General features: G+C 29.1%; 1 protein-coding gene and 1 long non-coding RNA gene across 2 annotated transcripts; both read right to left on the bottom strand.

The window, feature by feature from the left end:
• Nucleotides 1–627: 627 nt before the first annotated feature.
• On the bottom strand, nt 628–5,715 carry LOC112779837 (uncharacterized). The gene is made up of 10 exons (XM_072228596.1): nt 5,093–5,715; nt 3,859–4,153; nt 3,566–3,792; nt 3,297–3,351; nt 3,062–3,208; nt 2,542–2,654; nt 1,761–1,849; nt 1,595–1,681; nt 966–1,034; nt 628–885 (listed from the first exon to the last, which is right to left on the bottom strand). The coding sequence occupies exons 1-6, from the start codon at nt 5,713–5,715 to the stop codon at nt 2,622–2,624; spliced, it is 1,380 nt and encodes a 459-aa protein (XP_072084697.1). The 3' UTR covers nt 628–885; nt 966–1,034; nt 1,595–1,681; nt 1,761–1,849; nt 2,542–2,621.
• Nucleotides 5,716–13,534: 7,819 nt separating this feature from the next.
• On the bottom strand, nt 13,535–15,868 carry LOC140182462 (uncharacterized). Its single transcript, XR_011878043.1, has 4 exons — nt 15,699–15,868; nt 15,552–15,606; nt 15,335–15,463; nt 13,535–13,851 (listed from the first exon to the last, which is right to left on the bottom strand). It is a non-coding gene; the product is annotated as an uncharacterized lncRNA (long non-coding RNA).
• Nucleotides 15,869–16,234: the final 366 nt, after the last annotated feature.

Below are 16,234 nucleotides of genomic sequence, written 5' to 3'. Positions count from 1 at the left end.
AAAAAATTATTCATACTAACTATAATTTGGATTGAGTAATTATATGACTATTATTTCATGCATTAAAAATATTTAAAATAAACATATTATATATACAATAATATGAGAACGAGGTAGCAAGTTATCCTTTAATTTCAAAAAGACATTAGAACAATTATTACTTATTTTTTATTTTATATATGAATTTTTTTGCATAATTGAAGATATAAATTGTTAAAGATGCTACAAGAGACATGTCGAATGGCGGCGGTTTTTAACGGCCGCAAAACGCAATTCCAGCGGTTCCACAAGCGTCGCCTGTTAGGGGGTGGAGATTTGATTTTGCGGCGGTTTTGAGAAACTGCTGGCACAACCGCCACAAATCAGGTTGATGATTTTGCGGCGGTTGCAAAACCGCCGCTATTTTGGTTAGTTGATTTAAAAAAAATCTGCAGCGGTTTTAAAACCGCCGCAAATTTATGTGGGTTTTTAAAAAAAAATTGCAATGGTTTTGAACCGCCGCAATTTCATGCACGAGCTTAACAAAAAAACTGACCAACTACAATAGTTTATACCATTTTTCTTTACCATAACCTATTTTCTTTACATTATATTTATTAAACTTTAAATATTAACATAGAAAAACACTAAATAAACAATATCATGATTAACAAAGCATAAGGTTAATCAATTTGAGAAGTGAAATAGCACAAAGAATTTTTAAGTAGAAAATCATTATTAACAGATGAGCATCAGCCAATTGCATGAGATGTTTTTGCAAGCAAGCAATTAACTAGACAAAAATAAGGAGATTACAATAGACAATATATAAATGATGGGAGAACACCTGAGGACAGCTTCATTTCCTTTCCTCACAGTAGTCTCATCAATTGCTCCATTTGCAACCTAAAAGAAAACCCAACCCCATTCAAACATATAAAAGCATGCAGTTATATAAGGAGATTGATCTATTGGAAAGAACTTACATCAATAAAATAAGGCAACATCTGTCCATCATCACATAGAGCAAAATATTTCTGATGCTTTTGCATAACCTGCAGGGATGGCACACAATAGCTAGTCACTGTTTCAACTTTCAATAACGATTAATGATTAGTATCTCGTTTTTTATAATCAAGACGCATTAAGTATTCCATCCAATCTAGTCTTTCAGCCAGAGACCAAACACATAAATAATGATTGCCATTTCATCCACAAAAGGATTCTCTTTGTAAACATCATTACATCTTTTGTATTATTAGAGCCCCACTTTGCCTAAAGATAAGGTCTAGCAGGTATTGGATAACAAACTTAAAGGGAAAACAAATCTTTCTCTCAAGTGATAAATTGATGGTAAAGGGAAAAATTGTTCATTTTCCCCTAAAACTATATTATTGAATATTGAAGATGGAAACAAACTTAAACAACAAGCAGTTACACATTTAAGAATTACAATCAGAAACTGTATGTTACATTCAAAATTCAACAAAGAATGCATAAATCACCCTTTGAACTAATTCAGCTAGACATGTCCATACACATATCATGTGAGGCAGAATTATCATTTTAACTAGTTTAAAGAAGAACAGGATATGAATGCCAACGAAATGCTCACCATGGTCAAAAGTTCTTTTGGAAGGGCCAAGAAGGTTTCTTTAAACTTTCCAAGCACTGTAATAGGTGCCTCAACAAGATTTACAACCTAAATGTAAACAGAAGTAAAAATTCTTAGAAATGCACATATGCAAAAATATTACACAAACAGAAGATAAAAATCCTACCTCATCAAGCAAGCCTGTTGGAATAGTGAAATTAATGTATGATAAAACTACTCAACCAAAATCTCAGATCAAGAAGAGATTATTTCAACCTGTAAACAATTTTCACAATAAAAAATTTGCAATAAATATTGTTACTCTCAATAGTTGTAGCTTTAAACACTCAGAAAGCAAAACTTCAAACATGATATCAAATCTAGTGTTTTCACAGTAAAAATAAGATTAACTTATATGAACACTAGATTATTTTCTAGTAACCCTCACTATTAATTACAGGTTACATGATAAATGACAATTCACACCCCTGCTGTGAACTCGGCAGATATTTTTCTTTTTTTTTTACCAATATGTCTGTTTTAATAAGATTTTGCTTTATTAAGATTCGCGTATTAAGATAAAACTGTATCTTGGGTTGAGTCAAAAGTTTATATTCATGAGATATGTTTATAGGTATAAATTAGAATTTATTATCTAATGCACAAAATAATGGACAAGGACTGAATGAGAAATTGAGGATTACTCAACACTCAAGAGTAAACACCTTATCTTTTATATTTAATTATGAAAAGTAGGTTAATAATAATAAAAAAAACTAAATACATATATATTTGGATAAGACAAGCATTTCTATAATTGATAGTTAAGCTACGAAAGCTATGAACAATTGAAATTTTTACATAAATCCCAATAAGTATTTTCAAACAAGAACAGTAACAATTCAACATTAAATTATAATAACTTCAGTTCATCACAAGACATAATAAAAGTTGAAACAGATATTTACCAAGAGAAGGCAGCTGTTGTTTCTTCCCAGACCCTGTGGGGTGACTTCTACCCCGTTTCTGGCCTTGTTGTGGAGCTGACTTATAGTGACTCATATGTTCTATACAAATCACACTAATACAAAAATTAAAAATGTAGAATTTATCAGATAAACAAGTAACTGTAGTATACCTGAATCTAACTCTCTTGAAAATTTTGACACCATTAGGCTTTATTATTAGTGTCACATAAACACCAGGCTAATGTTGTTTAATAACTTGTGTTTCTCTATTTCTCAAATAGTTCAGGATGATGTACTTGAAATTCTAATCAAGGGATTTGTTCTATTTCTCATATATTCTCTTTGAAATATTTTATGCCATTAATTTGGATGACTAAGCATTTTTTATAAAGAAACATGATGCTCAAATACTAAAGCAGTTTGTAGTAAGAAGTGTGGAATTGAAAGTTGAGCAATCGAGACATTTATATATATAAGTCAATGATTTCAACTATATCCTTGGTAAATAGAATGAAGATACCTGAATAATAGTGGACTCAAAAATTTCTAGCATTGCTTTATGCTTAGAAGACTCATCTGCTGCCAATGTTGTAGCTTCCTTAATATTTTTGCGAAGCTTTTGATTTCCCACATCTTTCATTTCACTTTTCTGTTTCAAACTTTGAATCTACATAAAAATAATATTCATTAACTTAATATTGGTGATCCTTGAGGTTTTTCAGAGAATATGGAAAGTGAATCAACAGGAAATTTACTTGTTTCTGCAATTTTGACACTTCTTGATTCAGAAGATCATTTGTTTTCCTCAAACTATCAATAAAATATATAATACCTATGTCATTGCCAGTCAGGCAGCAAAATTAAATTTGAAAAACAAACAAGACATATCATCGATGAAACAAAGCAATTAATGGGTAAAAAAAATGAGCAAAACCAATTTCAAAGTACATAGAAAGAAAGTTAGGAGAATAGTTTAACAAAATAGAAGCAGAACAGTTTCAAAAAAAGGAAGAAGCAGAGTCACCAGTGAATCTGTCCTGGTTTCAGCGACGGTTGTAACTGGTGGCGGCGTGTGCGATGGCGACTTCCTCTCCCTATTCGGCTCCTCCCAGCGGCAACTCTATCAATGGCAGCAGCAGCAAACCCTAATGGCGACGGGAACAGGGTGCGACGGCGACGGCCTTGACCCCAATCGACGGCAGCGGCGGCAGCAGAGAAGGACGGTGCGAGAACGGACCTCCTTCTTCTCCCCTGCGTTCATCGTCTTCTGCTTCTCCTTCACTCTTCGTCGTTCTTCTCCTTCGTGAGCGCGTGCACTCCCTCTCTTTGCGAACTCTCTCTCTCTCTCTCTTCAGCTTCAGTGGCGACGACGGCAAGCTTAGTGGTGGCGACGGTGGCAAGACGCAATGGTGAAGAGTGAAGACCCGCGATGAGGACGACGACTACACTGGCTTCGCGGTGAGCTGATGCGATCTCCCTCTCTCTTCGCGGTTCTTTCTCTTGCGGTTCTGGCTTTCCGACGGCACGGCTACGCGATGGCGGCGGAGAACCCAGCAGCGGCGGAAAACCCAGCAACGCCGGCCCGGCTCCTTCCTCTCTTCCCTCTTCTTCTCTGTTTTTTCCTCTTTTCTCTTTAGGTTTCTTTGTTTTTTTTTATGCAGTTGCTGAGTGTTGTTGTGTTTTTGGGAAGGGGGAGATTGAAATATCGCAAAAAAAAAAGGTGGATTAGCTTCGGTTCTTTAAAATTCGTGGCAAAATCAAATTGAATCGCTGCTCTTCCAATTTTCACCATTAAAACTGCTGGAAAACCATCAGATAGCTGCGGTTATGAAAACAGTTGCTAGTTGTCCGCCACTATCTTCCGTTTTTGTGGTAGTGTCGACCGACAATTCTAATATATATATATATATATATATATATATATATATATATATATATATATATATATATATATATATATATGAAAAAAAGTTGACTAATGTTGGTTTAAATTTAGACAAAAATAAAAAATGCTCATTGACAATATTTTGAAATAAATAATTTAGACGTGATTTATCATAATTTAAAAGTGCATAAAAAAATGATACAAATATTTTTTTTTATAAAATTTTATGTTGTAATTTAGACCGTAGTAAAAAAAGTAAAATGATAAATAAATTCATAAAAATTTATACTTTGAAAATATAAACAAGTAGATTATCTTTAAATTAGTTGTTATAATTAAGATAAAAAGTTTTAACTTATTTTTTAAAAAAACTAATCTGTTGACTGTAGCAATTTATTTGTCACTTAAAAAAAAAAAAATCCTTAAACAGCAGACTTGATCCATGAACCATACTCATGAAACTATTCTGCATCTTCCATGTCAAAACATAACATATATGCTTTTGTGGTTACTAATGACACTTCCTTTCTTTCGTGTTTCTTTTTCTTTAATTTCGATCTGTCATTCTTCTTATTTTTCTTTTTTTTTTTTTTCCTTTTTTTTCTAAGATATATTTGAAATCCATCATGTGATCTTTGACTTTTTGTATATTCCTATATATCATACATTTCATCCCAATCTTTTTCTTCGTTGGTGTCTTCTGATAACTCACCATTACCTTGTGATTCATTATAATAGTCCTTTCCATGACTATTATAATCCATAGTAAAGTCATAGTACCAACTTTCGTAACAACATCGTTCAATATATTTGTAGTCACGAAAATCATCGGGTGTATTTGGTTCTATAAAATCTTTTAACTGTTTATCACACATTTTTCTTAATCTCCCCTCCAAATTAGCATTGTAACACCAATATAGGTCTAGAGATTCAAGACAACGACAACTGTCAAGAATGGCGCTTACACCATCGTTATCCAAACGGTTTTTAACAAGTTGGAGATGGCGCAAGTTAGGCATATTTTGTGCAATAGCAAATGCTTCATCGTTATTACCGCCAATAAAGCTATAAACAATGTCGTTAAACTTGAATGATTTTAGAAGAGGACAACCTCGGCCAATAGCTTCTAAAGTAACACTAGATACACGGGAACAAAGAGTAATATCGAGTTCCTCCAACAACGAAAGCTTTTGAGCAATCTCACATAATCCTTCTTCTGTAATATTATAGAAGTAGCATTGAACAAGTCGTAACCGTCGCAACTGACACTGCCTGTACAAAATCACCATTCGATCACATATATGACAAAATTTAATAATAATAAATGAAGGTGAAAATTCAGGTGAAGTCAACTTTACCTAAAGTTGATATATGAGAGTTATTAGATAAAAATTTAGTCAAATCAATCAAATCATCTAACAGCTCTCAGATATATAAAGTCGACTTCACCTGAATTTTCACCTTCATTTATGACGAAAACTCATAAATGAAACAAATTTTGTTTAAAGAGAAGAGCTACACACTAAAATAAATATGAAACATAATTCAAACAAACAAACAAAAAAAAGCAAAATAAGCTATATTCAAAAAACACCAATACTAGATAGTCAATAAATATTATATCATTTTAAGTTAACTTAATACTTAGCTAACAATAATTTACATTTATATTTATAAAAATTTGTATATAAAATATACATATTTTATATTTATATTTATCAGAATTTACACACTTAAATTGATATAACTTATATCCATATTTATTAAAAATAATTTGATATTTGTACGGAGACTAAATACTAACTAAAATGACTAAAGACTAGTCATTCCAAAGAATTTCCGTTGAAGAAATACAAATATCCGATTTCAATAAACATAAACCAAATAAAATAAATCTCATAAGCTATAAAATTAAAGGTTTTCGAGGGTCATCGTTAGCATTCTCATCACAACAATGTTAAAAATATAATTATTTATGTTATTTTTTATTAATTTAAATTAAAAATAATAATAATATAATATCAAAATTTTTATATTAAAAAATCTAAAATTTAATTCTTTTTAAATTTTAAAAAAAAATTTTAAACATAAAATAAAATAATAAGATAAAAAAAATCTTACAAAAAAATTAAACAAACTCAAAAAAACTCTTACTTAACACAAAAATATTAAAAATATAATTATTCTATGATATTATATATATAGTAATAATAATAATGAAGGGAGGGACCTTCGTCAACAGGAAATGCCAACGGGATGAGTAAAATTTTAATAAAATAATATTAATAGTGGAGCTCACATAATTATAATAATATTATATTATTAATAATTATAATAAATAAAAATATATAAAATTTATATCAAATATTTTATTAATTTTTTCCCTCTCCTATTTGCACCTCCCCCTCCTTTATATAAACCTTCTTCTTCTTGCTCTTATTTCTTCGTACCACAAACACACACATATATACATATGTGTTATTTTTTCTCTTAATATTATTCTTTTATTTTTTTTTTAATTTTTGTTAAAAGAAAAAAATATCCTCACCTTTATTAAACTCCTATCATTGCAAAAATTATATTGATAAAAAAATAAGTGATACGTCAAACGACTGTCCGAATTAATTTGTGAGTAAATAATATATCTATTATTATTTTTTATCAATACTAATATTTTGCCAAATTATTGTCTTTCGTATGTTACTATATCATATTTTATTATTTACGAATATTATATTTTATTATTTATAGATATTATATTTTACGATTTACAGATACCATATATTATTATTTACTTATACATATCCTTGTTAGTTGTTACTGTTTATTCATACTATTTCATTATTTTTAAAATATCATACAAGTATTGTTTGAAGTTAAGATTTGTTTATTTATTATTAGATTTGATATTTTATAAATATAGAATAATGCTCTATGTTTTGAATAATTTTGAGAGGTTGTAAATTAGAAAAACCTATACTTCGATCCAGCAAAGTTATAACTTGGTTTATAACTCAAAAATATGATAATATTCAGTACAACGGTATAACGACTCTATAATACTGATTCTATTTGCGTTGTTAGGTCGTTCGGAAGATCCAGCCAGTTTCTCACGGCGGTTTTGCGTTTGAGGCGGCGCAATAATGGCTTGGTAGTCCCTCTAGCCATTGGATGAGTAAGGAATTGAATTTGGGGGTTGATAGTGTTGGAGTGAAAACAAAAGCCTTTTAAATAAAATGTGAGTGAGTAGAATCCCTAATGTAATTGAGTGGGATGCAAGTCATTAATATTTATTTTCCTATTCAAAATTCAAATACATATAGTAAGATGATTTAATTCGTTCCAAATTTAAAGAAATAAAAGAAATTGTTGATGTGTTATTTTGTTTAACTATTTTTTTATAAGTTCAATTTTGATGCACTGATATTCTATAAAAAAATTTACGGTTCAATTATATTCGTTTCTTTAAATGATTATATATAATTAGATATATATAAAAAAATTTTACACGATTAATATATTAAAATTAAATTTATTTTTTATACTTTATCGTGTGTTCAGAAGTTTTGAAATATTTTGAAAGAAAAAAGGATTTCGAAGGTGTAAAACTAGTTCATGAATTTTATTATTTGAAAATAAATATCTTAATTTTTAGTTTTTCAAATTCCTTTGAAACTCCTTATTTCTAGGTTCTCAAAATTGGAGATTTTAATATTTTAATTAAATTTATTATTTTATCTTTAACTTAAATCTAATATGTTATTATAAGTAATTAAGGAATAAATTATAAAAATATATAATAAATATTGTATATTTTTAACTTATTTTAAACCCATAAACAAGATAGATTTTAAAATTAAGTTCTCCAATTATCTTTAATTTCTAAATTTATAATTAAATTACAAAATCAACATCAAATTTGTTGAATAATGGGCAAACTCATCTGAGCTTTTTACTGATTTCAAATTTAATTTTTTGAGATGAAAATAAATTTGTTTAGTGAAAAACACTTGCAATCCTTATTTTATTTGTTGTCCTTGCTCTTTATATAAAAGTCAAATATGGCAATATGCAATTCTAATTTCATTGTTGTCCTTTATAAATTATAATGATTGTATACCATAATTTGATTCCAATAATTTCTTTCCAACAATCAAATTAGAAATGGCCAATGAGTAATAGCTCAAATGACATAGTCTTCCCATACTCAATTAAGAGGTTGCGGGTTCGAGTCTCCTATCTTTGGTAAAAAAAAAAAAAAATCAAATCAGAAATGATTCTTTCCTCCTTTGCCTCTAACAGAAATTTGTAGCACATGAAATATAGATATATCATTTTTCTTATAGAGTGAGTAGTATTTATGAAAAGATTTTTTAATTATTTTTTAAAAGATATTTTAAAAAAATAAAAATAATTTTATATTTAGTCTCACATAAAAATATTTTTTTATCTAAATAATTATATTTACTTATTATAATATAAAAATAATTATTTATTTATTATATTAAAAATATCTTTTTTTTTAGTAAAAAAGATTATTTTTAAAAAAGATGTAATTATAGTTTTTAAATTTTTTATTTTTATTATTAAAATTTTGTCAAACATATTAAAAAATATTTTTTTAATAAATTAATAGTATCCAAACAAGCTTATAATAAGATGATTTAATTTGTTTAAAATTTAAATAAGGTAAAAATTTATATATAATTATTTTAATGTAAATTTAATACTTACAAATTTTTAAATAATTTAATAAATTTAATAAAATTATTATTTAACAATTTTTAATTATAAACTTTTCATGAAGACAATTATTTGTATAAAAGAAAGAATTTGTTGGCTTGTTAATTTTTTTAATTCACGAGTTTTGAAAGACCTATGAAGCACGGACACTTTACTGAGTTGTCGTGTCTCCGTGTCGGACACATTTCGGACACGACACTCACTGATACTCGTCCGACACGCGTGTCTGCTGTATCCAAACCGTGTCTCAATAAAAAATAAAAAATTCTTCTCCAGACACACTTGGACACACCTAAATACCATCACGTGTCAGCGTGTCCGGTCTTATTCTTAATATATATTTTTAAAATAAATTTAGATATAGTATATATTATTATTTATTAAAACAAAAAATATTTTAAATACTTGATATAATTAAAATAAGACATTAAAAATAATTTAAAAAATTAATTTATATTTTAATATCCATAAAATATTAAAATATCATTACGATTTATCTAAAAAATACTTTATATTTTATATATATGCGTATCTCCGTGTCATGTAAGATTTTAAAATTTGCGTGTCAACGTGTCCTGTATCGTATCGTGTCCCGTGTCCATGTCAGTGTCCGTGCATCATAGTGAAAGACTTTAGCAATAATAGTTTCGAAAGTGTAAAAAATTGTTTTGTGAAAAACAATTAATTACAACATTGTTGTCCTTGTTTCTTCTATAAATACCAAATGTGTAATCCTGATTTTATTGTTGTCTTTTATGATGGTTGGGTCATGATTTGATTCCAATAATTTTTTTCCAATAAGTTAGGCATGATTTGTCAATGAGTAATAGTTCAAATGGCATAGTTTTTCATACTCAATTAAGAGGTTGCGGGTTCAAATCTCCTATATTTGGTTAAAAAAAAAAAAGTTAGGCATGATTTTTTCTTCCTTTGCCTCCAAGCAGCAATTCACATATGATTCATGATAGATATAGCAAAAGATTAATTATAATATAGAAATATCACGTAAATTTTTTTTTTTTTTTTTTACAAGTAAGTGACATATATTTTTTTATTATTCATCTTTTTCATTACTCATTATTTTTCTGCGTATTTAATGTTATTAATATTCTTTTTAAAATTAATTTTCGTTTCATCCAAATCAAATCCTTAACATCTTTTAATCATATTATTATCCATTAAAATGTAATTTTTCATAGAAATTATAGAAGTGAGTTAAATCTCAATTTGGCCCTTGAAATTTAGTCTAATACTCAGAATGATCTCCACAATTTCGTTGGCTTCAATTAGAACCCTCAAATTTGCAATTGTGGCTCTGACTTGCTCCTACGATCATCTTCGTCAGCAGAATGCTGATCTGATGCAATTATATGACATGGTGGACACTACTACTTAAACGACGGCGCATTGGTTTCGCGCCCAAACCCTTTGAAAACCACATCGTTTCAGTTTTTTGTGGGTTAAAACTCTCTTTCTTTTTACTAGGATGATCATAAGTTGCAAAATATCAAGAAAACCCTTACACTACGTGGTTTCCAAAGGGTTTGGGCGCGAAACCAATGCGTCGTCGTTTAAGTAGTGTCCACCATGTCATGCAATTGCGCTAGATTAGCATTTCGGTGACAGAGATGATCGCAGGGGTAAGTTTGAGCCACAATTACAAATTTGAGGGTTCTAATTGAGACCAACAAAATTGTGGGGGTCATTTTGAGTATCAGACCAAAATTTTAGGGGCCAAATTGAGATTTAACTCTATAGAAGTTGAATTAAAAATTTTTAATGATTTCTACTATACAACTCATATTTTACATATAGACTATTAAAAAATAAAAAATAAAAATAAAATATAAACAAAAATTTAAAAATAAAATTTTAAAAATAATTATTAATTCGTCATATTAAAATCAATAAATAAGTATATATATAAATATTAAATAAAAAATATTAAAATAATGACCTATTAATACACATAAAATAATTTGAAGAATACAATAGATGTATAGTTTAAAATTTGGTAATATTAATTATAAAAATTTATTAATTATAAACATCATATGTATGAAATTATGAATATTATGAGTACAAAATTATGGATGTTATGTGTATGAATTTATGAATATTATGAGTAAATTTATTAAATTCAATTATGATAAAATTTAAAAATATTTGTGTTAATTTGATAGTTACTTATGCAATTAATAACTAAAAAATGATGTGTATGGATGTAATATCTAATAAATATGAATTTAATTTTTAGATGTTAGTTGTATGTAATTATGGATGTTATATATTTGAACTTATGAATGTTATGTTATAAACTTAGTTAGTACAGTATAATTATAAATGCACATAAAAACACAAAAAAAAAATCAGTTTATTACCATACCTCATCAAAGTTAGTGTGGTTTTTCATATTCTCAAAAAGTAATTGACTGACAACAATCTCAGCCAGTGAGTTCGTCTAGAGTTCAAATTATTCTTCAACTCATTCTTGTAAATTTTCTTGATCTATCCTAATTGTGCTTGTAATTGAAATAAAATTGTGATTTTTGGCCTGAGAGAGTAAACGACCTTTATGATCCAGATTAAAAATAAAAAACTTATTATACCAAGCTTTTACATTTACCAACGCATGTAATGATAATAAATGAATTAAAGAAAATAAAAATCAATTATAATTAAAATCATTTAATGAATATTATTATTACTGTTTTTAATTGTTATTAATCTTTATTGTATTCTTAAATTTAGTATTCAAATTATAAAAAAGAATATTAAATAGTGATTACAAGAATGTTTAATAATTAAAAATATAATATTATAATTAATATTATTAATAAATAAAATTAATAAAAATATGACAAATGAATTGATAAAAGAATAAAATAAAAAATTAAAATATTATTAAATTATATAAATAAAATAAATTATAAAAAATTTTGACTAATTATGTTATCAAACTTTTTTCTTCACATATATATTAAGCTGATGCATGTTCTGCCTGTCATGGGTTAGCTACTCTTTCTTTCCATATTTGCTTGATCTGATCTGCTATGCTTTCTATTAATAAGACTTGCAATGATATTAATTTTGCTTAGTTTAACATAAAAAAAAAATTAAAAGTAAAGCAAAATAAAATCTATTTAGGGTACGTATAGAATTTTCAGAGTTTCTCCACATAAGAGTGGTTAATAAGCTTGTAAATATTTTCAAAATTAGTGGAGTAACAAATCTTTGTTTATCACGCAAATCGGGTTGGTTGCAGGTCCGAAACCCATGCTCCAAACAAGTCGAGCAAATGGATCTATGGTTCTATTGGATAGGATCAACAAGCTTATTACACTTTTTTAAAATGACCCAATCTCTTCTTAATATACATTATTAAATTATTTGGGTTAAGATATGAATAATGACTAATTGAAATTTGGATTTTTTTTTTTTTTTTTCCAATCAAGGCACTACAGTAACATTTGGGGATTATAAATTACAAATAAACGCCGGTAAGACTAATGTGTGCTGCTTGTATATTGATTCCAAATTCAACTTTTGATAACCGGAAAAATAATTGTTATCTGAGAGACACTTACGGATTTACAGTCCTTCAAAGTCTAATTATTTTGTTGAAAATCTAGATAACAGACATCAAAATAAAATTAATAACAATTAGTAGTATTTTGTGGGATACCAGCTTAAATGTTTAAATTATTTTTTTTTAATATAGTCTCCCCACTAAATTTAAAATAAACCTAGGATGTATGTTATACAATACACTTCATAATTGAAAAAAATATCAAATATAAAATATTTAAAATGGAGAGCCTAGGCATCAAAAAACAATGATATGTAAAGAAAAAAAATATTATGTGCACATAAAAATTAATATTAAATATCTCAATACAAATATATATGTTATTTAATTTATTTTTGATGTATATTTTATATTTAACATATATTTTGTATAAGTGATTTGATAATTGATTTTTTATGTATATCTAATATCGTTGTTGTTCAGGCCTATATATCACTAGTTATGTTTCAATAATCAATTTAAATATAATTATAGAAGAAAATATTATAATCACTATAAGAAACATCGTTAAAATCGATGGTCAAACTGTCGATAATATTAAAAATCGACGGCGAAAGTGGTCCCTATTGTAACACCCTACCACACTAAGTTTTACGCTTAAGTCGTAAACCGAAGGTGGTGTGGTATTAGTGTATTACGACCTCTCAAATAAAATGAGTACATATAATAGCAGAAGAATTATAATATATTAGGAGCCTTGAAGGAAAGGGGGAAGTAAAAAAAAAATCGCACAATAAAGGCGCAACGCTCAAGGAACGAGTTAACTCACGTGATAAGAAAATCATAACTATCAAACATAAGATAATAGAAGTAGGAGTAGAATACCAAAGATACAAAATAACAAGCTCCTAACTCAGCCTACGAAGTCAAGACTGGCCGGAGAATATTTACACATATATACATACATATCCAAAACCCAAAAGTACATATACACAATCCTGCCTCTCCATAAACCTCTAAGAGGATCAAAAAGAATAAGTCATGCGGAGAGAAAGCTAAGTACATATATATACATCATAGCATAACAAAATATCCCAGTAACCACTCCGCTTCAAGAGTCCAGACGCCTAACGAGATGCCTCTCGACCTGCATCTGAAAAACAACATAGTATGGAATGAGAATCGGAGGTTCTCAGTATGGTAAAGGTGCCACACACATAATATATAAGGTCCTGGGAATGCCAGAGGCAATCCTAGAACACCGACACTCAGATTATAGAGCTTAAAGTATTAAACAAAAGTCATAAAAGGTGGTTTCCTAAAAATATTTAATCCTAACTTAACTTAACCTTAAATCTAAGTCCTATACTGCCATTCTTCCATACCTCCAACTCCATCATGCATTTTCACAGACAAATAGACAGATAAAGGTAAACACAAGAAGGTTACAACTACTGCAGGTAACAAATACACATTTAGCATGGCAAATACAGATAGGCACTCCCAATTAGAGCACAAGCAAGTAATTCAAGTAATATGCATATGATGCATGCCTGTCCTATGGCTGATGAGGCTCATCTGTCGGTTATCCAGCCAACCCGACAAGTCTGAATTGTACTTAGACTGTCCCCCGACGTGCATCCCCAAGAGTCTATGCATAGTTTTTTCTCAAATAATTAATAATACTCAATGGGGGTAACATTCCCGGGAATTTATATAGTGTCCGGTCACACACTTACGTCGTGGGGTCAACAGAGTATCGAGTTTTCAACCTGGTACACGTGGTGGCAAGCCACGACACTTAATCCAGGGAATCTCGTATCTCAGATTATTCAAATTCATAAGCCATATAAATAATTCAATTATAATTCATCAACATCAACATCATTCTCAATCGCATTTCATTCATCATCATACATCAATCATGTTCAATCCTTATCTTTCATTATAATCATGTTCACCTCCCATTCCGTCCATCAATAGTTCCAATTCAAAACATAACTCATTCTTTTCTAAATGAATCAAACTTAAAACATGCTCATTTTCTTAATAACTCTAAATCAAACCATATAACCTTTGAATCTAAATCTTTTTAAATAATCATATAAACAAAATCTCTAATCTCTAATTTTTATAAAATTTCGGCAGCATCTCCTCTAAAACTCGGACTTTGCCACCCTGTTCGGGTCCAAACCTGCATTCTTTTCAATTCAACATTCCCTTCCTCATTATCATAACAATCTCCACAAAAAAATCTACCTCAGATCAACAATTAAACTCATACAATATTCAAATCCAACAACCAAAATTCAACTAAGAGTCATAGTTCACAAATCCTAGGCTTTTAACACAAAATACCTCAAATCAATAATTCACCGAATCATTAATTAATCAACAAGCACCAAACCAACCATGTTCATCAACAATAACATTCAACTATAATTCTCTCCAAATTAACATAACAACATTCACCATCCAAAATTAATAACTAATTATCCAATAAACTTCAACCAATTATATTCATCGACAAATTACTAAATATTAAACGTACACCTGCATTCCAATTTATCCTATGGTCATCTAGCCTAAGTTTTCACAGAACATTATATATTAAATGCAAGAAACCTAAACCATACCTTAGCCAATTTCCAAGTATTATTCCAAGAAAAATTTCCTAAAAGAACACAGCCCTCAAAACCTCAACTAATTCGCTTCCTCCAAGTTCCAGTATTCACAATTTCAAGCTCCAATTATTTATTTTCAACCTAATACACATTCATAACACATATATACCCAATTTAATACTCAAAGCTCAAATTTAATGAAATTAAAATAAAATTATCGTATCCTCACCTTACCCAAGCTTCACATAAGCAAGAGTGAACGTTTTTCTCAAACTAATTGGATCCTAAAACATCAAAAATCAAAGAAACTCAACCTTCCCATTCAAAAATCCGAAAATTGGGGGAAAAGAGGGCTGAGAGTGATTAAACAAGTTACCAGTGAAATTATTCCGGTAAAAATGTAGAGCTCGACGCGGTGGACGCGTGGCCGCAAACGGTGCAGCAATCGAAGCTCGGATGGAGAAGTTACGGGGGTTGGAAGGTTACCGTAAGGGTTCGGGAGTATTTTCTTCTCCCTGTGGCTTTTCACGCTGCAGCTGATGAAATGAAGAAGAAGGGGCTTTTGGGCTCATTTAAAGTGTGGGTCCGGTTGGACCGACAGCCCGGTTCGGGCTCGGTTCAACCGGTTCGGCTCGTTCGGTCCAATTTTGGACCGTTTTCTTCGAAATTGGTGTCAAAATTCTCGTTTCAATGAGCTCTATCCTAATTTAATATAATATTCACATTTCTAATCCTCCTTATTAAAAACTAATTTTATTAACTAATTATCTACTAATTTAATCGGGGTTTACATCCTACCCTCCTAATAAAGAATTTTGCCCTCAAAATTCAAATCTAGTTACCTGAAAAGAGATGTGGATAGTCCTTTCGCATATCTGATTCGAGTTCCCAGGTATGTTCCTCGATACCAGC

Source organism: Arachis hypogaea, chromosome 19 (assembly GCF_003086295.3).
Source record: "Arachis hypogaea cultivar Tifrunner chromosome 19, arahy.Tifrunner.gnm2.J5K5, whole genome shotgun sequence".
NCBI classification, from domain to species: Eukaryota; Viridiplantae; Streptophyta; class Magnoliopsida; order Fabales; family Fabaceae; genus Arachis; species Arachis hypogaea.
The sequence above is the reverse complement of the archived record's forward strand: the minus strand, read 5'-3'. Positions and strand labels throughout refer to the sequence as shown.

Excerpts from the sequence above, each read along its gene's own strand:
- LOC112779837 (XM_072228596.1), bottom strand. The coding sequence starts at position 5,715 with ATGGTGATTTTGTACAGGCAGTGTCAGTTGCGACGGTTACGACTTGTT. Across the intron at positions 3,793-3,858 it reads AGAGTTCGCAAAGAGAGGGA|GGGAGAAGAAGGAGGTCCGT; the intron begins GTGCACGCGCTC and ends CGATGAACGCAG. Across the intron at positions 3,209-3,296 it reads TGTCAAAATTGCAGAAACAA|ATTCAAAGTTTGAAACAGAA; the intron begins GTAAATTTCCTG and ends ATTTTTATGTAG.